This window comes from Symsagittifera roscoffensis, chromosome 1, assembly GCF_963678635.1.
Source record: "Symsagittifera roscoffensis chromosome 1, txSymRosc1.1, whole genome shotgun sequence".
NCBI classification, from domain to species: Eukaryota; Metazoa; Xenacoelomorpha; order Acoela; family Convolutidae; genus Symsagittifera; species Symsagittifera roscoffensis.
Genome location: NC_087062.1, coordinates 32,894,913 through 32,919,911, shown reverse-complemented (window position 1 = coordinate 32,919,911; position 24,999 = coordinate 32,894,913). Strand labels below are relative to the sequence as shown.

Below are 24,999 nucleotides of genomic sequence, written 5' to 3'. Positions count from 1 at the left end.
TTCTTTTTTGTATTTTCCTCGCTTGTGTTTGCGAAGCACAGCTTGGTCTCTGTGTCTAATTTATAATCCTTTCTCTTGTTAGTGTTTTGTGCGTGTTCGAAGAAGTGCTTAGGTTTACGGGCAAGATTTCAATTTCATTTCTTGTTTTATATTGCTTTGCCAAAATACGCCGTCTCATGACGATACAAGTTGTTTGTAAATAAAATTGTTACAAGATTCACAATTATTACGCTAGCGATTTGCAACCTCTATCAAATCGCAACTTTACTTTTATCCCGGTAAACATCTTGTCCAGCCGAAACACAGAATCATTTGATACCTTGAGCTGTGATAAAATTAATGCTTGGGACGACAAAGATCCGATGTTCAAGCCCGTGCAGTATCTGTACTTGTTCGAAAATGAATTTTTTTCTGCTTAAAATTTAATTTAGGACTATCGTCGATGCTTCTTTTTTTTGTAGGCCTGGTCTTAATAGGCCTGTAATTTCTAGGTTAAGTAAAATTAGAATTCGTCTGTACTAAAGTTGGAAGTCATTTTGAATTATTACTGTTGGTGAAGATAATTGAGTTTTTGCGTTTTTGAGATATTGGTGAAGGGGACCGGGCCTTATGCCATAAATTACCTGATTTTTAAATTATGATTATAGAAAAATTGGTAAATATTATTCAATTTTTCCTTTCATTTGGCCTGGGTTGAGTTTGCAAATGAGCTTTCATGATTTACAAGTATGTATACCGTTGCTATCAGCAAGGTTATTGCAATCGGGTACTAGACTTTTTCCCGTTTTTAACTTTAGGTTTAGCTCATAATGAATTCAAATTTCTATGCGTCCCTGGCACACTTGATCGTGAGATAACTAATATGTCTGGGACGGCAAAGGTCCTGGGGTCGAATCTGACGGAACTGTTTCTTTTTTCAAAATGAAATATTCGGTCTGAAAAAAATATCAGCTCATTGTTTGTCGGCTTATGTTTTGTTGGCTTAATTGCAACATCATAGAAATGTTTTTTTTTTTGCTGTATGAATTATGCATTGTATGGGTTTCTAGTGTTTTTACTTATGTACTGCTGTCTGTAGTTTTACCAATCTTGACTTTTATATATTTTTTCGCTGAAAATTTTATTCTGCCCTTATGATTTCGGCTTATATTTAATTGGCTTAATGACCTTGAGTAGATGTTTTGAGTTAATGTTTAGAGTAGTTTCAAAAGAACATAATGTTCATGCTCCTCTCTGGATCGCAAAAATTTTTGAGATATAAATTGATTTTTTGTCGACTAAATGGTTGATTACTGGCTGGATGTTTTATTTGTTATTTATTGATACTTTTTTTCTCGTTTTTCAAGAGGTTAAAATGTTTCATGGTTTTCTCGTTTTTATACATGCCACAAACTTTTGATAGAAACGAAATCCTGTTGAAACAAAAAGTTCATTAATTTTTTTTGCGGTTGCAAGGTTTCTGATTTAATTTTTTTATGGTAAATTGTGTGGAATAAGTTTTAACTTAAATTTTATGGTTTGTTCAATGATCGCGCAGTTTTGTTTGAAAGCGATTCAAATTGATGGCATAGCGTATTGTTTTCATATGTCAAAATTTGTTCGAAAAAAAATCCACATTTTTTAAACTTTCGTTTTTGATTTGACTGTTTTGTGTACAAATATATTTGGCGACTGTCGAGAGAGACTTAGGAGTATGGTTCTTTCTGGCTAGAATTTTAAGGAAAATGAATTTTTGTTTTTGTTTGTATTTCCTGCAGGGGCCTTTTTGTCTTATCTTTTTTTTGTGATCCATCTCTCTTAACATTGACTATCAAATTCAAATTTGATAAGATTGATGTAATTGGGTTATTTTTACAAGTCTTGAAGGTTTTTTCAGATTTTCTCATGTTTTATTTGAAGTTGTTTGAATTTTTAGCATTCATTTTTGTTGTTTTTTCTTTTAAATTTTTTCTTTCAATTTGATGTTCCTGTTGATGTTTTTAGCTTTTTTTGCGTAGGATATGCCGGTTGTTTGCTTGCAAGATTTCCAGCAACGCTTTGTGTACATTTAGGAATTTTTGGATCTCGTTTTTTCTACCAAAGTTTTTTTCTGAGCGTTTTGATCTTATTTTTATGAAAAGGAAATCAATGGAGTTTGTGTAGTCCGAATGTTCTAGGTAATTGGTTCTAATAACAGCCTACGATTGTTTTCTAGTTTTTCACTTTTCGTTTGAGACTCAATGTTTTTTATTTTGGAATTTTATTTTGTGTCGCTAGTGACTCAGCTTCGCCTTTGTGTAGATGATTGATCGTGGTTACTCTTGAAGAACCTTATTGTTTGATTCAGGCGCGGATCTAAGAATTTCTCGAGGGGGAGGGGAGGTTTTTCAAAAAAAAAATTTTTTAGTTGATTTTCTGACCAAATTGATTTTCTGAGCTCTCCGAAATCAGTATAAAGACCCTAATTTAACCGAATTTTCTGCACCGCTGGCAAATTTTTGAAAAAACAGGCCAAAAAGTTCTTTTTAGTCCTTTTTTCGGAAAATTTTGACCCAAAAAATCCCTTTTTTTGGGCGCGCGCTCTCAAAATTAGTACAGATTGGCGCCTTTAGAAAAATTTTAAGGTCAGTCAGTCAAAAGTTGACATCTCGAAATAGTACAAAGGGGGAACCCTTTGGGTCGGCAGGGGGTCGAATCCCTGAGAGAGAGTAAGAGGGGGGCGTCCCCCCTTCCCCTAAATCCGCTACTAGTTTGAGTTTTATCGAACATGTAGCACTTATTTCGGCAGAGTCCGTTTTTTAAGATAAAATGCTGGCATATATGATTGCATCTCCAAAAAATGCAGTTCTAAGTTTAGCTATTTTCAGTTGGCTCAAAAAAAACTAAGCATAGTTGAGCTAGGCGGTCTTTCAGTGCTCTTAGATTTTTGATTTGTTAAATATATTAACATAATTTTAAATACTCTCAATAATTACTTTGACCTTATTTCCACATCTTGAAAAAGACCAAGAAATATTGAAAACTTTTGTTTTAGTTAAATTAATGGTACTTTGTCACTATGTCTGATGCCAGCAGTAAAACTCTGTCCTTCTCCTCTTATAGGTCAGCTTCTCAGGGGGAAAATTCGACAGATCTTTATTTGAAACTCTCGAAGCCAGTGGCGATCTTTGAGACAAATGATGACAACCAGGATCAGGCTAACGTCGTGTCAATATTTTTCGATCAAGTTTTAAACCAGGTACGACTCAACAATTAAACACAGGTCACCTGTAAATGATATTTTAGTTAGCGAATATCTTTTTGTCCTATTGACTCGTACTCATGTTTTTTTGTCATGAAATTTTTTTTTAAAATCAGAGCAAGTGCCACCTAGAAAAATGATTCTATGTTAAGTGTTTCAGTGTGGGTTAGGAATTAAAATAAGCTAGTCAGAATAAATTTGAATCATTAAAGGCCCGATTGTAATGTATGTTAAAGAAAAGTATATGGCCAGATTTAAGCAAATTGGGATTCATTGTCGCGAAAATGCTGTCATTTTTTGGTGAATTTTTTGGTGGTGTTATTATGGTAATTTTGAGTATAGTGCATGTATTGAACTTGAGAGCTATAATGCATAATATAGCCATTTAATTTTCAATCAATTATACTTGCTACTAAGATAGTTTTTAGTATATACGTTACTCTGTCAGATGGAATGTTATTCAAAAATTCAGAGTTTCAAAAGCCAAAACATTTTGGGCAAAAGAAGTAAACTTTTTGAATTTTTGAATAACATTTCATCTGACAGAGTAACGTATATACTAAAAACTATCTTAGTAGCAAGTATAATTGATTGAAAATGAAATGACTATATTATGCATTTTAGTTCTCAAATTTAATACATTGCACTTAAGGTAACAATTCACCAAAAATGATCGCATTTTCACGACAATGAATCCCAATTTGCTTAAATCTGGCAATATACTTTTTCTTAAACTTACATTATGATCGGGCCTTTAATGATTCAATCTGTAACAATTGAATTGTTACAATAGGTGAAATTATTGGTAATTTTGAGTACAGTGCATGTATTAACTTTGAGAGCTATAATGCAGAATATAGTCATTTCATTTTCAATCAATTATACTTGCTACTAAGATAGTTTTTAGTATATACGTTACTCTGTCCGGTGAAATGTTATTTCAAAAGCCAAACTTTTGGGCAAACGAAGTAAACTTTGAATTTTTGAATAACATTTCACCTGACAGAGTAACATATATACTAAAAACTAGATTTGATCTAGTTATGATCTAGATATGATGAGTCTCACGCACTAACCACTCAGCCACAGACTCTTAATACCTTACAAACAATAGCCACAAATACAGAACAGATGCTATGCAACTTCCAATGCTACAGTGAATTTCCATATAAGTGAATACTTTTATTTAAGAGTTAGGTTAAAAAAAAAAGGTTCTTACTAGTAAACTAACGTTCGCAAGCTCGCTAGTGTGATGATAACGCTTGCTAATAGCAGGCGTAAAAACAAATACTGAACAAAATAAATTTGCCAGGCTACCTTTCGCTAGAAGACGATGCCTTTTTACAATAGATGACAAATTCAAGCTAGATCGCTCTTTGTTGTACTTCGAACAGTACTTATAATTTATTTCAAAAGCCAAACTTTTGGGCAAAAGAAGTAAACTTTGAATTTTTGAATAAATTATAAATACTGTTCGAAGTATAACAAAGAGCGATCTAGCTTGAATCTGTCATCTATTGTAAAAAGGCATCGTCTTCTAGCGAAAGGTAGCCTGGCAAATTTATTTTGTTCTGTATTTGTTTTTACGCCTGCTTTTAGCAAGCGTTATCATCACACCAGCGAGCTTGCGAACGTTAGTTTACTAGTAAGAACCTTCTTTTTTTTAACCTAACTCTCAAATAAAAGTATTCACTTATATGGAAATTCACTGTAGCATTGGAAGTTGCATACTGTTCGAAGTACAACAAAGAGCGATCTAGCTTGAATTTGTCATCTATTGTAAAAAGGCATCGTCTTCTAGCGAAAGGTTGCCTGGCAAATTTATTTTGTTCTGTATTTGTTTTTACGCCTGCTATTAGCAAGCGTTATCATCACACTAGCGAGCTTGCGAACGTTAGTTTACTAGTAAGAACCTTCTTTTTTTTAACCTAACTCTCAAATAAAAGTATTCACTTATATGGAAATTCACTGTAGCATTGGAAATTGCATAGCATCTGTTCTGTATTTGTGGCTATTGTTTGTAAGGTATTAAGAGCCTGTGGCTGAGTGGTTAGTGCGTGAGACTCATCATATCTAGATCGCAGTAGTTCGTAGGTTCGAATCCGAGACGTGGTGGAACTTTTACTAATTCGGGGCTGATTTTCTACATTTCCCTTTAGTTTAAATTTGAAGGCCAGAATCCATTCAGAAGTTTTATACGTTGTCCGATAAATTTGTTAAAAGCTAAAACAAGTAAAGCGGTCGTTATGTCTGCACAAATAATTAAAATTGATGCCTTTTTAGCTGTTCGTAGTGAGATCGCACGGGGCTACAGGTGTCTCCTCCTACTCCGCGTCTCTAGTCCCCTCCATTTCCGGAGCTCTATACTACCCCCAGTGCCAGTTCAAGATATCGTCACCCTTTTTCGGACCCATTAGGTTGGAGACCTCTAATGGTGGCTATTATTAGATTAATTTTTCTGTCAAAATTAAGTTTTCATTGAGAATCAATTTCTGCTAAATTCGATTGCAATGAAATTCTACAGAATGAAGCGGTAGTTATACATACTGGAGAAAAGAAAAACAGAAGTGAAAAATTTTTTTAGGAAAAATGCCAAAAAAATATAGCTTAGTTTTGCCCTTAAACTGTGATGTACCTGACTTTTTTCCAAACTGGAAATATTCCTTTCCAAAAAGACGTCGGCCTAAAGTTTCTGCTTATGTTTTCTCAGCTGATTTTCTAAAGAATTGATTTACTAGTACGCTTGCTAAAAGCGTTTAGAATTGATTGTCTTAACGCAATTCTCAATGTAGTTACTCTTAGTGTTTTGAATTACTCCTGCATTTTTAAATTTAACTGGCCTTGACTTATAGTTTCCTGTTTTTGTTTTCGCAAAGAACATGATTCCAGAAAAAAAAAAATTTTCAAGTTGTGGTTTTTGAAGTTTTTCTTCCATTTTTTGGACTTAGTGACTTTTTTTCTGTCTGCTACCTCGCACTGCTATTTTTATGTTGTATCGCAAGTAGTGAGAAGCTCAGCTTGGCCTCTGTGTTAAATGGTGAAAATTGTTCAGTTGAATTATACTTTTTTTCTTCAAGATACACTTCTGAGCAAAGTGAAATGCAAGATTCGGTTTTTACTGAAATGCCGCTTTTCAAGAATCATTGTGGACATTTATTTTCAATTTAAATGAGATTATTACTTCGACCGACAGCGAATCATCTAAACCAGCCTCTCTGAAAGTGTCAATTTTGTTAATACTAGTTTTTAATAGTTTGATACTGATCTTAAAATGCCTGTTTTCACCATCTGTCGTAAATTTTCTAAACGGCGTGAAAAATAAGTATCAAATCGTTTTCGAAATATTGTACATGTAATTAGAGAAACAGCAACGAAATGCGTTCACTTCTCACTCCGTTTGGAAATTTTACTGCTGATGTTAAAAACTCGCATTTTAAGACCAAGAATAAATTGGTGAGTCCATTAAATAGTTAACTTATACTTCCAGAGCGGTTATTTCAGATTATTTACTGTCAGTCGATGTAATGGTTTCATTTAACTTGCAAGTAATTATTATCCAGAATGATTCTTGAAAAGAGGATTTTCACAGTGAAAAACCTGAATTTGTATTTAATTTTGTCTACTTGTGGGATCTTGTCTGCTCTTTAACTATTTTAGTTAAAGAGATCTCTATAGTGTAATGCGAAACACATTATAAATTTAAAAACAAGACTGCTCGTATCAGGGCGAAGCCCTGAATGTTCCGACTGCTTTTGAAGGTTTATGGAGCAGCAGTAATAACATAAAAACATTCTATGAAATAAAATAAAATGAAAAATTTTTTTCCTAAAATTTGAAGTTTTTTATGAAAATCATCCCCCCACACGCCATATAAAGTACAAAAAGATAGTTTTCGTTCCTTGTAACACATCAATTATGGCAAATAAGCTTCGTTCAACCAATTTGGAACGATTTATAAGACGGATTAAATCTCCGCTTACGCGTTAATAGCGCGAATTATATCGCGCGTTAATTGTCCCAAATTGGTCAAAATGGCCAAAATGGCAATCTTTAAACCCTCATAACTTTACGAAAAATGATCACAGGTGAAATATCTTTTCAAATTTAGGATCAGGACAACAATACTTTTTGAATGATATAAAAAAATTCTGTCAAAAATGGCTAGTTAAAAAGTCGAAATTTGTCTGAAGAAAAAAAAAACCCTCCCCGAGCACAAATATTCCGTTATTTTCGTATCGAAAGTCGGAACAACAAGACTGCTCGTATCAGGGCGAAGCCCTGAAAGCTCCGACTGCCTTTTAAGGTCTATGGAGCATTAATAAGATGAAAAATTTCAATGTAAAAAAAATTAAACTTTTTGAAAAAATTTGAGATAAAATTTGAGTAAAAACATCCCCCCACACGTCATATTAAGTACAAAGTGATAGATTTTGCGCCTATTAACAAATCAATTATGGCATATAAGCTTCCTTGAACCAATTTGGAACGATTTCTAAGACGGATTAAATCTCGCTTACGCGTTAATAGCGCGAAATTTATCGCGCGTTAATTGTCCCAAATTGGCCAAAATGGCAATCTTTAAACCCCCATAACTTTACGAAAAATGATCACAGGTGAAATATCTTTTCAAATTCAAGCTCAGGACAACAATACCTTTCCAATGATATAAAAAAATTCCGTCAAAAATGGCTAGTTAAAAAGTCGAAATTTGTCTGAAGAAAAAAAAACCCACCCCGAGCACAAATATTCCGTTACTTTCGTATCGAAAGTCGGAACAATAAGTAATATGTCACAAGGCAAATGTGGCGAGAATATGCGTGGATTTATAAGACTTCATAAGACTTCAAAGCGACATAAAATCATGGGTGCTGTCTTTGTTTCATCAGATCCATCAAACAGTCTCCAGACGGTCGATGTCTGTCAATAAAAAGGGCGAACCAGCCCAACCAGATTGAATTTCTTCTGCCTCCGAATGAGACCGCGGATGTATTTGAGTATGCCTTTTATCAGTCGTGTAAAGCCAAGAACTCAAAATTGCAGGACTTCTATTGGGTGGGAAACACACAGCTATTGATTGTGACTAACATGTCCTTGGAGTATTACTGCGTCAATATTGCTAAAAAGGTAACTAAGGAACGGTTGTCGAGATTAATGCACTTATGCGGAAAAGCATTCCAATAAATATCAGTTAATAGATCATGTCTAAATATCCTTGGAAGACTGTGAGATTTTGACTAGCTAAACTTCAAATGGTCATGTCTTTTGAGAACGAATGGTTTTCCTATTCACCATAAAGTATTTATTTTAATTGCTGGAGTCAGTTTGCAACATCTGATTTTAGTTCCAGTTGACTATTCCTGAATTTCGCTGCAAGTCATTTTGAGTATCACGCAACTTATCGTTATCGTGAACGCAGTTTATCTTATATTCGTTTTATCTTTTGCATGGATCTTTTTCATTAGCTTGGAAACAGATATGGTTCATTTGATACAGGCGTGCAAAGTAGCGAAGACTATTTCTATGAATGTGGCATGGGCGATCTTTCACAGACTGCCTTCTGGGTCGAGAGGAGGAGGCACAGGGAACAGTCCGTCGATGTCTGCTCCAGATGAGTACCAGGGACTGCTAGTTGTATCGACGTCTGACCAGCAAAATGTTGTCAACCCCTTCATCTTTAAATCAGGTATTAAATTCAAGCCCAGATAACTCAAGCCCAGTCTTAACATTATGGAGAATTGTCTGTATCTATAGTAAATGTATAGTCTAAAGCCTCGTAAGAGTAAATTTTCTCTTAAATTGTGTCGGTTTCTCTAGACTTGTTCGTGAAGTCCTGTTGTATTAGTGGGAGTTTCGAACCTTCAATAAATTTCAATTTTTTTGCAAGTTCAACATGGAGTATAGTTGAGTAGGATTCTTTTTTTGGATGGAAACTTTTATTTCGAAATTTACTTAACAATCCACCTTATGTTTTCTGATAAAGAATGCTTGTCGTTGTTCATTTGAGTTGATACCATCCATATTTCGGATACAGCAAAGAAAAAAAAGATCAAATAGGATGCCTCAGTTCATTTTGGAACAATTTTCGGACTGATTAAATCTCCGCTTACGCGTTAACTGCACGAAAAAAAATTCGCGTGTTTTTTATCCCTAATTGGCTATCTTAAAACGCCCTACTTTTCTAAAAAACAATCAGAGGTGAATTTTGATGAAATTTGAGCTCAAGATAACAATACTTTTCGGCTGATTAAGAGTCGATGAACTTAGTTCAGACTCTTATATAGGTCTCGATTATTTTTTTGTTTCTTTTTTTTTCAGGAAAAATGTTAAGAACTAATTTTACTTTTCGCGGTTATACTTTTGATTTCTCAGTTCATTTCCTTTGTTAAAAGTGAGGCAGAGTCCAGTGTCGAACAGCAACAGTGTAAGGTCACGGAAAACGTGATCGACTTCTAGTATCGAAAATGGATTTTAATTTTCAGGGTTTCCAGCGAAATGAAAAGTTCACATTGATCCACTTTTCGCTAATTGGGCTAACTTTATCGAAAAAGTGCCCATCATAAATTGTTCTAGAAAATCGAAGAGCTTTAAAAGCATCTATTTTTGACTCTAAAGTTCGAAAGTTTTTTTTAATTGCGTTCATTGGCTTTTTTCAACAATCTGTTGCCTGTCATTACACAAGCAAAGCTTGTGTTATAGTATGAACCCACTTTGTTTCCAATCTAAGTCTCAAATTTTGTTGAGACGCGAATATTGTTGCGACAAAATGTGTTCATTTTGAAAGTGTGCATTTCGATCAATATCCAGCTATTAAGTACAGCCAATGCTGGAGATGTTAACACAGAATATTATATTACAAAGAGCTTCTTAGCTCCAATGTATCTTGGATATGTAGCGTAGAGGTAGTGAAGGAGACCCGCAACAAAATAAGAGGGTTCCAACCTGTGCAGGTTCGGAAGTTTTATTGATCTTTTTCGTTTACTAGCTAAAATGCGTCCGCTTTATAGATTGAGGCATGTTAGTCGGTATTTTTTTTTTCAAATTGACTGGTATTGCTAATGCGTCATAACTGGCGTGCGTCACTTAAAAAATTTTGTAGACTCAAAATTTTTCTCATTCAGTTTTCCCAGTAGCATGATCAGTCATCTTTTTGCTTGGGTATGCGAAGTGCAACTTCGCCTCTGTAAAAAATTTTCCCTAGTACAATTGTTCCGTCACTTTTCTCGAAAGTCGGAGTAACAAACTTGTCTTTAGGGTGACGAAGTATCCAACAAGTGCTTCAAGCTGTTTTTGACCCATGATTTTTTTCGGACTTTTTTCCGACTTTTGAACAAAGTAACGTGTTATTTCTGGTCGAAAAATTTGTAAATAAGTCGAAATGTAGAGCTCAAATTGAAAAATATTTCGCCTGTGATTGTTGTTTACAAAGTTAGGAGGTGTAAGAATTGCAATTTAGCTCAATTTGGGACACATAACGCTTGAGGCACGCTAATCAGTTATGTTCATATTCTTTAAATAGCGTAAGAGTGGTAATTTTGTACACTAGCAAGCTTGCGAGCGTTAGTGTTTTAGCACGAACCTTTTTTCCAACCTAACTCGCAGATAAGTGTTCATTAGAAATGTTGACTTATTTGTTGGCACTTTCGCTATAATTCGACTGTCTTTTAAGCTCTGGTAAACAGTGTTGGCTTTTAAAAAATTGATAGAATTTTCATCAAAAAACAGATAAATTGATTGTCTATCCATAAAAAGATAAAAATTGATCTTTCCATACCTTGTTTTGTTCAAGTTTCTCTGTAAAACTGACACTAGATATTAAATTTTTGTCAACTTTACCAGAAAACTGGAAAGTTCACGTACTCTTTTTTCTAGTTCTTCTACAGGTTTTTGTATTCGAAATTTTCAAGTTGTTTTTTCTTCGTGATCCATGCAAACTTTCTTGCAGTTCAACTGTGGTTATGAATTCATTTATTCGAACTTTTCATGATCCATACGAAATTTCTTCCGGTATAACTGTGGTAAAGCAATTCTTTAATTGAATACATGGGTGCTGTTTTTTTTTTAATTTATACAAAAAATTTTCATCAGTTCATTAATATGCAGTTCTTTCCTTGTGTATAACTTGTGTTTTATTTTAAAAAATATCAAAGTTATCGTCCTCTGTCACAAAAAAGGTAACCATAGTATTGGTTTTTGAGAATACTCAATTTTTCCTAAATCCGTTTTATTGGCTAGATCTTATTACTGTGTAACTGGTTCTATGAAAGACTCGTAAAGCTGCAACAGGGTACCATTTTGAAAGTACATTTTGCAGTAATATAATTTTGATGATTAAATGCGAATTTTTTGTGTAAATATGTGATATGGTTTACGTCTTTAATTGCTCCTAAATACTTCATTTCGGAAAAAATTCCAGTTATTTCAACCGTTCATACCGAAATTTTCTCGATTGTGTTTCCAAAGTGAATAAATTTGCTTTTACTTGTATACTCCTCAATGTTTTACATGCGATCCAACTGGACACTTACTCAAAGCTCGAGACATTTTCTGTCCCTCGTCATCTATTTGTCCGTAAAAATTGGTATCATCAGCAAAAATTGTGATATCGAATTTTTGGCGAGTATTTGCTAGATAAATCAGAGTCAAGTTAGGAGTGAACCCTGGGTAGCAGCATCCTTTGAACCCTGTGGGACATTTGTGTCTGATTTTTATAATCAACTTGGACTTATTGTGTTCTGTTTGTAAGGTACGACTCTAGCTCATTAATAATGGGGCTTCTCAAACCAACGAAAAAATGTTTTTGCAATAGAATAGAATGATTGACTTTCTCAAACGCTTCCGATCGATCAATAAAGCAGTATGCAGCTGAACTTTTTTTGTAAACAGACATAATGTCGAGCACATTTAAGATTGCATCAATAGTAGAATTTTTCGCTTTGGGAGCAAAAATGTTTTTATGCTAGAATTTGATTTTGTTCTGGAAATAAAAGTAGTCCGAATGCATAAATTATTTTATCAAAAAAACTGGGAAGCAAAAATTGGTATCGCACAAACCCAGAGAAAATAAACGCACGAATAATGAGTATGGCAACCTCGGGCCGTAATCACTAATCGAATAAGAATATCCGCAGTGAGGATTTTTTGATAGGAATTGACAATAATCCTTCATTTGGGCTTCCTTGGATCATGCAAATACACTAAGTGGACAAAATTGATATGAACTTCACATTTCTTGTCTTTAAAAAGTTGTTTTTAATGTGGATTTTGGATACCCCTTTACTTCGATTTTCAGCAAAATTTTTACATTGACCAAAAGCAATTCATCTGAGCTAGCGTCTATGAATCTAAGAGTATTTGGCTTTAAAGATGTATCAATGTAATCCCGGTCTAAAAATGCCAAATTTCCTCAGCTGCACTAAGTTTTGCATCGCTTTGCACTCTCTAGGTTACGCGGAGTAAAAATATTGTTCACGTGACGTGAAACGTTCTCAGCGAGACAATTGATAAAACCAGAATGAAATAATTCTTTACTTACTTCTTCACGCGGATTGACACTTTTATTGCAAATGGCGTTTTCAGAGCCGGATTGCATTGAAAAGTCTTAAAAACTAAACTTTGTTAGTTTCATAGAGGGTGGCTCTGATCATTTGCTCTTGCTCTAAGTAAAATTGAAGTCAAGGTTGTCCAAAATGGATATTGAAATCAAGCCTTTTAGAAAAAAAATCTGAACTTGGGATTAATTTTGTCCACTAGTGTTGTGGCATGCTCTAGGAAGCTCAGATGTAGGGTTTTGGCCAATTCTTATATATGAAATCTCACTGCGGGTAGTCGCTTTCGGTTGGCAATCACGGCCCGAGGTGGCCATACTCATTATTTGTATATCTATATTATGCCAACTTTTTAAAGCGTTTTTGCCATGCCAACTTAATTTTGTGCCTGAGTATATCCTACCTAATATTAGCAGCTATAATCTTGGTCTGTTATTTCCGCGTTCTGATTTTTTGCCTCTTTGAAAATTAGGTATATTTATGGAAACTTTCAGTTTGTTAGCAAAGTAATTTGTCAAATTATCTGTTGAATAAAAAAGCTAGAAGCGTACATATGGGCTGATTTTTTGAATTTCATTACAACCGAAAGATAGTTTGTTTTGATTTTTTGCTAGATGATTAAAAACTTCAGAACCGTTTGTAGGTCTGAAACTATTGAACTTTCAATTACTATTTCACCCTTGCGATAAGCAAGGGTATTGCAATCGAGTACTAGATTTTTTACCGTAAATCACTTTAGGCACAGATTGGTCAAACTTTGAGCAATAGTAATTTTCAGACATGCTCAATTTTTTAATTATTCAGATAAAACTACCTTCATTTAGGTAGTAATTAGGTGTCTGATCATTTTGTAGTTTATTGTTGGTGTGCAAGTAGAACAAAAAGTTTGTAGTTTCTTGTGGGTTGCAAGTAGAACAGAATGATGTTTTTTCCATCAAAATTGTGTTCATCAAGATTTAAAAAATCGCAGATTATGTTTTGATTTAAAAAAGCTTTTTGGTAAAAAAAAATACTTAGTAAAGCGGAATAAAAACAAACTTTTTGCGACTTAAATAAAATTTTTCCTCAGATTGCACGGTTTTTATCTTTATTAATCCGAACAATTTAACACCATACAATTATGGTACTAAATTACTTGCTTGGTCCCGTGACAAAACTAGTTTAGATGACTGGCCCCGCCTATTTTCTAAAAACAGTATCCAGTACGAGATTTGAACCTACGTCTAGGGGTTGGTAACCGGATTCGTACCCGCTAGACTAACTTGGCCCTTTTCGATACCAATATTGAGAAACAAAAATGCTTACTGTTGGAATTAGCCATATACTGTACCTGGGTTTTATTAGGGACCACAGCATTTTTGAGGGACCAAAAAGTAAACAATTTGACATGATTTACATCCAAAAAGTAAACTTGAAAAGAGACTCAGTTAACATCAAATAAAAAATTCAGCCATTTAAAGCCAACCGATTGTGCAACTTACTGCGTCTAATTTACACTTTGGAACAGAAATGGCATTGTCATACAACCGATTGCTAAAAAAAATCAAAACCAAAATGAGCGAAATCTACATGAATTTCGAAGCTCCCGAAACAATTTAAAATAATTTAATTAAGACTTCACTAGTTTCATAGAGATTAGATATAGGTTTATTACCCTTGCGATAAGCAGGGGTATTGCAATCGAGTACTAGATTTTTCCCCGTAAATCACTTTAGGCGCAGATTGGTCAAATTTGTAGCAATGGTAATTTTCAGACATGCTCAATTTCTTGAATTTTCAGATAAAACTACCTTCATTTAGGTAGTAATTAGGTGTCGTCTGTTTCCGGTGTTAGTTTCTTTTTGAATAATTTTCTCGAAAAAACTGAATTTTTTTCGGATTCGTGGTTTTCGGCCTAGAAATTGCCTAGCATCTGTTCTCTGCTTTATTTGTGGCTATGGGTTGTTGTTTATTTAGTGTCAGTGGCTGAGTAGTTAGTGTGTGAGACGCGTGAGCTCTAGGTTGCTGGTTCGAATCCAAGTCGCAGTCGAATTCTTACTAATTCGCGGCTTGTTTTTATTTTTTTCTTATGACACTTTATAGAGCTGCTTTTTGTCGTGTTCTCGTTAGTGTTTGCGTAGTGTAAATTGATGTTGATTCTAGGCTCGTCTAGTGGCAGTGTGGTTAAGCTGGCGAAGTTTGAAGTGGACATGCCGATGTCTTCCAAGCGACCAGGTCAGAAGCAACAGCTGCTGGAGAGCGACCTATCCCTGCTTACCATATACGAGGAGACATACGTGTCGGTTATCCGAAGACAACCCCTTCTCCCTCACCCACACTCGTCTGCTAAGGTGTCCTCGGAGTTGGTGCTTTACCGAGTTTCAAGGGAGGCTCCAGCTAACAAAGCATACGTTCTGAGGTAAGGAGATAATAACTTTTGCGAGCATGTCTTGTAATCGGGAACTAGACTTTTTTCCCATAAACATCTTTGCTTACACGTCTGTAAGAAATTGTGAAGTTGCTTTATTAGTGAACATTAGCAACTTCGAGATCTTTTCCCACTTGGCCTAGAGGTTGCACGAATGCCTTTATAACCTAAGGTCTGGTTTCCAGTCCTGTCCGGACCTTGTTTTTCAGTATGTATGAATTTGATTTTTTTTTCAGAGACTGAATTGTCGGACATTCGTTTGTCTGCATAAGTTTTGTCGGCTTAGTTGCCAATTTGGTGAATTTTCATGTGCTTTCAGCAATTTTCATGGAAGATGAGAGTGTTTTTGGTTTACTCCTGTAGTAACTATAATTAATACCCATCGTATATTTTTTTGGTTTCCTTTTTCTTTTTTTTTTACTGAAGAGCTTTATTCTGCCTAAATGGTTTCGGCTTATTTTTATCGGCTTAGCTTCCTTATTTTGTGCCACTTCAAAGGCATGAAACGATTGATTTTTTTTGATAAGTTCAAGTAGTTTCTGTTGCAAGATTTCAAAATTTTAAAACTTACTTGCTCGAAAATTTTATGGCAACATTTTCTTTTGTCATATATTGTTTTCGGCTCAATGGGCGTCTAGCCACTTGTTTTCGGCGGCTGAGGTGCCGCTAGGTGAAGACAAAAAGTTTATTATATACTGGTGGTTGTGTTTTTCGATTGTGTTTCTGAAATTATTTTAATTTTTCCCCATTTTTTGGATTTCGTTATTTCCGCCTTATTTTCTTTTCGCTATCTTGCAATAATTGTAGTTTCTGCGATTCGCAGAGGATCATCGAATGCTATCCAGTCTTTTTTGGATATTCCATTTGATTTACTGTCAGCAATTTCATCGGATTGGTTTTTGGTTGTCCAAAATAAAATGTGCAAAGAAAAAGTTATATTTAGTAATTTAAAAAAAATGGCATTTAATCAACATTATTTTATCAAGTTTATACAAAACTAACAGACATCGAGAGCATAGATAAAAGGAACATTGAAGTGCCCGCTAGGAGCCTACACCTAAATTTAAGTTCATTTCAAATTTCTCTCTGACTAAAATTTTTTCAATGCAAAATCTTAAATTAGTATTACAGACAATTTTTTTCTAACTCAATTTCTCGAAAACCAGAATGTTTAATCGACATCTGTTTTAGAAAGTGGGTTTTTTTTCGAGATTTTCCAGCGGAGCAAAAACATTACCTAATGATCCAGTTTTCTCAAGTTAAGTTAATTTTATCACAAATTTTCATCATAAATTGTTCCTGAAAAAATAAAAATTGGGCCATATATTTTTTACTTTGAAATTCGAAAGTTTACGTTCTGCTAAAAACAAGTCAATATTTTCTGTTTTCTTGCTTTCAATGAATCTTTTTCCAATTGTCGGTCGGCAATGTTTTTTTTTGTTCAGGAAAAAGTGAAATTGCTCTAATACCTATTAATGCATGTTTGAAGGCTTTTTTTGAGTTGAATTCGTTGAATTTTTTTAAATGTCGAAATTTGGAAATATTTTAAAAATTTTAAAATATATTTTTTTTCAGTTTCCGTGTTATAATTTTTCCAATGTTTTTTTTTTCAGATTGTCGTCTGAAGCAGGTCTGTTTGCGGTGAATGTTGTGGACAATTTAGTTGTAGTACACTACCAGGAGATGCAGATATCGATGCTGTTTGATGTGAAACTGTCTGGAGAGAGTGACGGTTTCACAACCTTTCTCAATCCTATCCTAACGCCCCCTGGAAGTCTAGCCAAGGCAGAACCAGTCGTCCATCCCAACTCAGGAAAGACACATGTAAGATAAAGTAATTTGATAAATATTCAAGAGAAGACTGGTATTTTTTCAAATGTTAACAATGAAGCCGAGCGTTTTTTGTTCTTGGAAGTGGGAAGGAACTATCTTGCTTAGTTTTTTTCCGGCCGATTGTAGTTGCCTCAAGATAAGCTTGAAAAGTGTCAAGTATGGTAGAATGTTGAAGCCCTTATTGCTCGTGATTTTGATTTCAAATTTTTTCAGCTTCGAGAATAAGTAGTCCGAACCAAAAAATAAAAACTGGAGTTCTAAAAAAACTTTTTTGCACAAATGTGGTGGTAACATTCTCTGCTACTTGCACAACAACTGGTTGTTTTTGTATGAACTATGTTGAATCTTTTTTGCGTGTCAGTTGTTAGTCTGCATTGCAAAAGAGGTAAAGTGTGAAATTTTGATCTGCTCTCCATTGTTTGAATCCATTATTTATTCAAAAAACTATGTTAATTGAATTTTTTTAAATTCTGACAGTATAACGAATAGAAGTAAAACAGTGCTGAAATTAACTTAGGCCGAGAAATGTGTTTTTTTTTGCTACCAGGACGTGAAGTTGTATGACAAAGCCTGGGTTGTGTTCCGCCCTGATGTCATAATCAACACCCAAATTGGCGCCATGTGGAGACTCACATTAGACCTTCGTAAAATAGCACCGAAGTTTACGACTAATTCTGCACTGCTAAGATTCCTGCAGTTGCGCTATAATAGCCGACAGCTGCAGTTGGATCTGTTCAAAAAGTTCTTCTCAGAGAAAACTGTCACCTTGGCTCAGACGGCGACGCTCTTCGACATCTCGAATGACGCATACAAGTAAGATTTTAGATGATCCTAGTTGGCATTTCTTGCACTTTGAATTTGTAAAGTCGCTTTTTCTTATGATACATTTTTTCTTGTTTTGCAAAATTTTTTGAACAATTAAACAGGCGCTTCTTCGAATCCGAGCGAAGTCAAGCTAAAGAAAAGAAGTCTAGCAGAGGAGAATTGTCAGACAGAGGGGGACTGCGACCCTTCACCTTCCACGACAACTCAGTTCTTCACCAGAGTGACATGTTGACCATCTTCGTGGATATGTTAGACCAGCCGGTGGTGTCTCCAGATAGGAGCAAGTTCATAGTGGCTGTGATTTTGGAATTCATAAAGTCGCTGGAAAAGATGCGATTTCGTAAGACGATTTGCTTTGCTTTTTGTTGCGAGATCGTTTGGAAATTGAATAGTGAATTAGTTCTGAGATAGACGAATGCCCTTTTTTCTGATGTTTTCTCTTGATATTAATCGATTTAAATTTTGCAGTGTTTTGTGATCATGCAGGGTTTTGAGTTTTGGGTCTTTTAGTGCCAAAGAAAATGGCGTTGCTTATAGACTATTTTTAAATCGTTTGAAAGATTTTGGCGTCCTCTTGTAGCATTGCTGTCGGATTTTAATGATTATTAGTTAGTTACAATTATTTTGTAAGCGTCAATGAACGTAGTGTCATTCAAGGAAAAGTTCTTCAATTCAAGTTCCCTTCAAATTCACTGTTCGATTTATATTCACTAGCTAAAAGGAAATCAAATTTTGCTTTTTTTCAGGAAAAGGCTTAAATTTTGTTCAGGCTTAAATTTACTTTTTCGCGGCTTCACTTTTGATTTTTTTTTAAATTCAGTTCTTTTTGTTTGAAGGAAAGCAAATTCATTTCTAACTGCAAATGTGTAAAGGTCACGAAAAACATGATCGACTTCTAGTTTCGAAAGTGGAATTTAATTTTCAGATTTACCAGCGGAATATAAAAATTTTTTATCGATCCACTTTTCTCAAATTGGGTCAATGTAATCAGAAAAGTGTCAATCATAAATTGTTTTAAAAATTCGAAGAGTTTTGAGGGCATCTATTTTTATTTTTAAAACTCGAAAGTATTTTTAAAAAGTATTCATTTTTTCTGCATTCATTGACTCTTTTCCAACTGTCTGTTGGCAATGGTTATCTTCTAGATTTCCCAGCGGTATGAAAAAAATTAAGGTATGATCCAGTTTTCTCTATTCGAGATCTAGGTGCATGAAAAAGTATTGATCATGAAAATTTCTTAAAATTTGAAGAGCTTCAATGTGATTTTTTTTATTGTTTTCCACGCAAAATCAGGAATCACGAACAATCATCGGACTGGGCTGTATGATATATCATATTGAAGCCCTTACAGTCGTAAGTCGAACCACATTTAAAAGTTAAGAAAAATTTTTTCCCCGTGTCCAGAAAAACTGGTTTGAAATTTTTGATTTGTCTTATTTCGAGCGAATAAAGCGAGCAAGCAGTCTTGATTTAACTGCTTAAAAGTTACAATAGCTCAATTTAAAACATAAAAATTTAGTTTTTCTTGAGTAACGTTAGTTTACTTTGAGTATTAAGCGCCTTTTTGGAATCAAAGTTTTCAAAAATTCAGAAAAAAAAACATTTTTTTGATTTTTTTTCTTCAAGTAACTTTTCTTAAAAAATTGTTTTTCACTTTGCTTATTTTACTATGACTGTTGAGTATACCTTATCTCCAGTTTTTTTTCAGCTCCTTTTATCACACCACGCCGAAAAAAAAACGACAATAGTTTGAAAAAACTTATTTTTTAAGACTATGGTCGGAACATTCTGTGCCACTTGCTCAGTAACCGGCTATCCTTGTTAATATTGCTTTCTGTTTAATGAGTTATGTATCTCAAAGTTACTCGTCACGTTAATTTAAAAGAAAAGCGAAATGAATAAAAAATAGTTCGAGCGAATTACGTTTTTCGAAGGAACCTAATGAACATTATTGCATGGCTTGGTTGTGTTGTTTTCTAGAAGTAGACTACAAGGTTGAAGATGTTCTTGTGAGTCACCTGGTGCGCACACAGCAATTCTACCAATTACATCAGCTGCTGCAGTTCTACGTCATCACAGACAGACAGCTGATGGCCTGTAAGCTACTCAGTCTCCACGAACAGTACCCGGCCGCCATTCAACTCGCACTGGACATGTTCAAACGTCTCGGTCAGGACTCACACTCAGGTTCAAACTAGTTATTATTATCTTTATACTTTAGTTTTACTTGTTTTTTGAACTACATGATTGATGAACCGAAACGATACTGCTGTATGATTAATGTAGAGCGGTGTATATTTTTGTACGATCTTTTCTACAAGTGATATCTAAAAGATTTAATAGTGCTAGGTGAAGTAACCGGCAGAAAATTATGAGGAAAAGAAATTGAATGCCACAATTTTTTTCTCATTGACACAGTAATTACACAAGCCAAGCGTAGTGTGATACTATAAGGCTTCCCAAGCTGTCCCAATTATAAGTTCTACTCTTGCTGACACCTTTACAGCACTTTTACAGAGGTCGAGTTGACTATTTAATAGCAAGTGCTCGGACATTTGATTGCAAATATTTAACACAATCAAATGAACTGAAGAAAGCTATTTATTCCATACAACAGTACACTAAAAAAACTCATTTCCAAAATTTTTCAACCCAGTTGTATCGCGAAAATTTTGATGTGCATAACTTATTCATAGTTTGAAAGTAGTGCTGATTTAAATTATCCGGACAAAACGAACAAAACTTGAATTTTCAAACGCGTTTTTCTCAAATTGGGTTAAGATTAGACAAAAAGTGAAGAGAACAAAAGTTGCTTAGAATTTCACCAAAATTAATATGGTGCCATTTTGTCTCCGAAATTCTCAACAAAAATTTTAACCCAAAAATGGGTCGTTTTGGCTTTTTTCAATTAATCAAGAATTACGCGGAAACTACTTTGTTAATTGATGAGAAAATTATATCACAGGAAGCCTCTTACGCAGCTCAACAAAGTTTAAGAAGGGTTAAATCTCCAAAAACCAGTATAAGAGAAAAAATTATCACCTGATAGTCAATAAATGTGATTTTTACTATATAAAACCCAGAAGTTCTGTTTAAAAATAAATTTTAAACTATTTCCGCAAATTTTTGGAGAATTAACCCTTCTTAAACTTTGTTGAGCTGCGTAAGAGGCTTCCTGTGATATAATTTTCTCATCAATTAACAAAGTAGTTTCCGCGTAATTCTTGATTAATTGAAAAAAGCCAAAATGACCCATTTTTGGGGTAAAACTTTGGTTGAGAGTTTCGGAGAAAAAATTACTCCATATTAATTCTGATGAAATTTTAAGCAACTTTTGTTCTCTTCACTTTTTGTCTAATCTTAACCCAATTTGAGAAAAACGCGTTTGAAAATTCAAGTTTTGTTCGTTTTGTCCGGATAATTTAAATCAGTACTGTATGCGTTTCAAATAATTACATGCAAAATTAAAGTCATTGCCTTTAGTTTTTTACATGCAAATGTTTTATTACATTCATAGTTTGTGCATTTTGAAGCTCTCTTTGCCGCTTTCTTGGCTGTCCTTGTTTCTGTAAGCGTGTGTAGGCACAATTGTTTAGGGCACAAATTGGGTTACATCTTTTCTCCTTTTTGACCCCCTTTAAAGCTGACAACTCTGCGTAAAACTAACATCATGATAAAGCAGGTAATATTCCGTGAAATTTCTCTTCAACTACTTCTGCTCGACTTCATAATTTCTAGAATCCCTAATTATTACAGATAGATAGCAAGCTGATTTTGTCACTACTGGCTACTGGATTTGAAATAATCTCTTTCAGCTTAGTGTGTTATTACGAACCTTCTTTTTTCTAACCTAAGTCGCAAATATTGGTGCCACTTTTGGGGCACTTTTACAGCTTTTAGATAGTATGTGCTTTGATATTCGATTAGTAATAAGTCAACACCGTTGATGCGTTTTAAGCTCATCAAGTGAACCGAAAAGAGTGATTTGTTTCAAACAACATAACAATAATAAAAACTCGATTTCAGAAACTTTCTAACTCAATATATCTCGAAAATTTTGGACATGCATAATGTATACATAATGTGGCTTTATGCTTTCCGATTTGTTTCATGCAAAGTTGGATGCCTTCAGTTTGTTATATTTCAAATTATTACTTGCAAAATTGAGTCTATTGTATTTGGTGCCACTTGCTGAATTGCTTTGGCAGCTTTAAGCATATGTAGCTGCTTTAGTCATGACTAGTGTTTGTCGATGGTTAAGCGTGCGTGGCTGAGTGGTTATTGCGTGAGATTCAAAATCTCTATATTGCAGTAGGTCGCAGATGGAATCCTAGAGCTAATTAGAGGCTTATTTCTTTTTTCCTTATTGCACTTTCTTGCTTGTTCTCGGTAGTGTCTGCGAAGCGAAGCTTCGCCTCTGTGTCAATTTTTGCGAATTGCACTCAAAATTGGCAACTGAAAGTTGCAAAGGAAGCTTAATTGAAAGTTAACAAAATTAGTGCATTTTTAATTGCGTGGTTAGTGCATGAGACTCATAATCTCTAGGTCGCAGATCGAATCCGAGATCTAGCCGAATTTTACTACGAGGCTTATTTCTACTTTTTCCTTATGGAACTGCTTTTTGCCGTGTTATTGCTAGTGTTTGCGAAAAGAAGCTTCGCCTCTCTGTCAATGCTTCCGAGTTGCATACAAAATTTGCAGCAGAAAATTGCACACGAAGCCGAAATTTAGTTTAAAAATAACACAGTTTAAGTTCTTTTGATTCATCAAATGAACCGAAGAAAGCAATTTGTCTCTTATCAACTACAAAAGAGAATTTTTTTTTCAGAAATTTTACATTTCTAAAATTCCATTTGAAGTTCGTAATTTATTTATACACTATTTGGCTTCATGCTTTCCAAATTATTAAAGCAAAGGTTGTCTGGGGTTGCTTTCTTAATAACATTCGAAATTATTAATTGCAAAATTTGTGATTTTATGCATTTTGTAGCTTCTTTGTGCCTGTTTCAATGTAGGGCATTCAAATGGAAAACTTGAATGACCGAGGACTGAAGCTCAGTTCCCCTTACAGGGGCGGATCCAGGATTTTCTCGAGGGGGGGGGCGAATTTTCAAAAAGTGTTCGAAAGTTTGTCGACCATTTTTTTAGGTCGACCTAATTGATTTTCCGAGCTCTCTCAAAGCACTAAAAAGTCCGTTTTGGGGCAAAATTTTGGCGCCCTAGGCAAATTTTTGAAAAAATTGCCCAAAAAGGCGCTTTTAGGCACTGTTTGGAAAAATTTGACCCAAAAATTGCGTTATTTTTGGCGCGCGCTCCCCCTCAAAATAAGTATATATTGGCGCCTTTAGAAAAATTTTTGGGTTCGTCACCAAAAATGGATATCTCAAAATAGGACAAAGGGGGGACACTTCGGGTCGGCAGCAAGGGGTCGAATCCCTGAAAGGAAGGAACGTCCACCCCCGCCCCTGTCCCGTTAGATAATATTTTCAAAACTCAGTAGTTTTGTTTTTTCCTTTTTTGACCCTTTTAAAGCTACTTCTTGGCGTATTTTCCTTCGTTCAACAGAGTTAATTATTAATAAAGCAGTGATGATTCGCATACTAACCTAAATTGTACAATTTTGATAAAACTAAAACGCTCACGTTTTTTTTTTTGTTTCATGTTGATTTTCAAAGCTTCCTATGGACTGAACTTATCTGAAGTTTTGGATTGTTTAGAAATTTTGGAGTTGTTGCTCTCGCGCCAGGAAGTCATCACTGCCATTAAATTTGCAAAAAAGTTTTACCTGATTGATGACTTGAGAAGGCCAGAAAAGTTCCTCGAAGTAGCCAAAATCACGGGAGACCGGATTCTTTACTACGCAGTGTACAAATTCTTCGAAGAGTTCAACTTCCAACAGTCTAGTCAGCGGTCTTTGTTTCCCTCAGCAAAGTGTGTAATATACACTCGACATTTTGAAGAGCTTTTTGGCCGCAGTAGTCTGGAGGAGCATAAAGATACGATGAATGTTGGCATCGCCAAGCAACTGAGTGTTATTTAGAAAAAAATTGATATTTGAGTGATTAAATGCAACGGCTGAGCAATCACTTTGATGGAATGGAAAAATTCGAGACAATGGACCGCTTGATACATAAGTATTTTTGTCGCAAGTGTCGTAACGCTGTTTGTTTTCGTTTAAAAAAGTATATCTGCCTCAATGTATAATTTAAGAAATGAAATTAATATTTTAAGACGAAAGTGCCAATTTCTACTGGTATCAAAGTTCAATGTGTCCTTCAAAAAGAGTTCAGAAGTTTTTTGTTTCAAGCTGAATCAAAAAGCAAACTGTTATGGATTTTTTCTGAGTAGAAGTAGCCTTATCTTATCCCACATACATGAGGCCTTACATCAACCGCGTTTCTGGAACAATCTGCATTAGTGATTTAAAATTTAAGATTTTGAATGTATTCGAGTTTCAGTGCCTGTCAGTTTTGATGATAGTTTTCCATAGAGGTTTACGAAAAGTTCGTTCACCTCTGTATCAATAAATAAGTAATCTGATATCTCAAAAATTTTGAAGACTCATCTACATTTTTTAGATTCAAGGTTTGTCGATAAACGACTTTTTCTTGAAAGTTGGATGAACTGCAATGACAATACTTCACCAACTTCTTCAAAATGGAGGCAAAAAAGAGTGAATCAATTAACTGGTTTCCCATGATACTTTTTGGCGTTTCTGTTCCACCGTGAGGTATTTTTAGACTAAGATTTAAGGCAGCTGAATGCTTAGATCTAATCGTGTGTTAACTCGTTTTTGTGTTTTTTTTTCGCTTCAGATTGGGTGATATAAGGTTTCGAGCTAGTTTTTGTCCATCATACTTTGAACTTGTGATTTTTCCTGTTGTATTTTCAACAGTCGATGGTACGTTCATCGACTTTTGAAAATACAACAGGAAAAATCACAAGTTCAAAGTATGATGGACAAAAACTAGCTCGAAACCTTATATCACCCAATCTTCAGACTCTAAGTCGCTATTAATATTTTCTTTTTTTATCAGGAAAAATATTCAGGCTGTTTACTTTTTCGCGATTTGGTGTTTGATTTCTTTTCAAATTCATTTCATTTCCTTCGTTGAAAAGAAGGCAAGTTCCAATATCTAACAGTAAAAGTGTTATTGTCATGAAAAACG

The 24,999-nt window shown here is 34.6% G+C and overlaps 1 protein-coding gene across 1 annotated transcript; it reads left to right on the top strand.

The window, feature by feature from the left end:
* Nucleotides 1–3,004: 3,004 nt before the first annotated feature.
* Nucleotides 3,005–24,694, top strand: LOC134843060 (regulator of MON1-CCZ1 complex-like). The gene is made up of 10 exons (XM_063859581.1): nt 3,005–3,217; nt 5,504–5,637; nt 8,107–8,344; nt 8,714–8,903; nt 14,908–15,163; nt 16,786–16,996; nt 17,553–17,818; nt 17,932–18,170; nt 19,811–20,017; nt 23,548–24,694. Exons 1-10 carry the CDS (start codon nt 3,038–3,040, stop codon nt 23,868–23,870), a joined length of 2,244 nt encoding a protein of 747 aa, XP_063715651.1. The 5' UTR covers nt 3,005–3,037; the 3' UTR covers nt 23,871–24,694.
* Nucleotides 24,695–24,999: the final 305 nt, after the last annotated feature.

What these genes read in the sequence shown, in the direction of transcription:
- LOC134843060 (XM_063859581.1), top strand. Translation starts at nt 3,038, where the DNA reads ATGTCTGATGCCAGCAGTAAAACTCTGTCCTTCTCCTCTTATAGGTCA. An exon ending in GCGTCAATATTGCTAAAAAG is followed by an intron (nt 8,345 to 8,713) that starts GTAACTAAGGAA and finishes CATTTGATACAG; the next exon opens with GCGTGCAAAGTAGCGAAGAC. An exon ending in CGGTCAGGACTCACACTCAG is followed by an intron (nt 20,018 to 23,547) that starts GTTCAAACTAGT and finishes TGGATTGTTTAG; the next exon opens with AAATTTTGGAGTTGTTGCTC.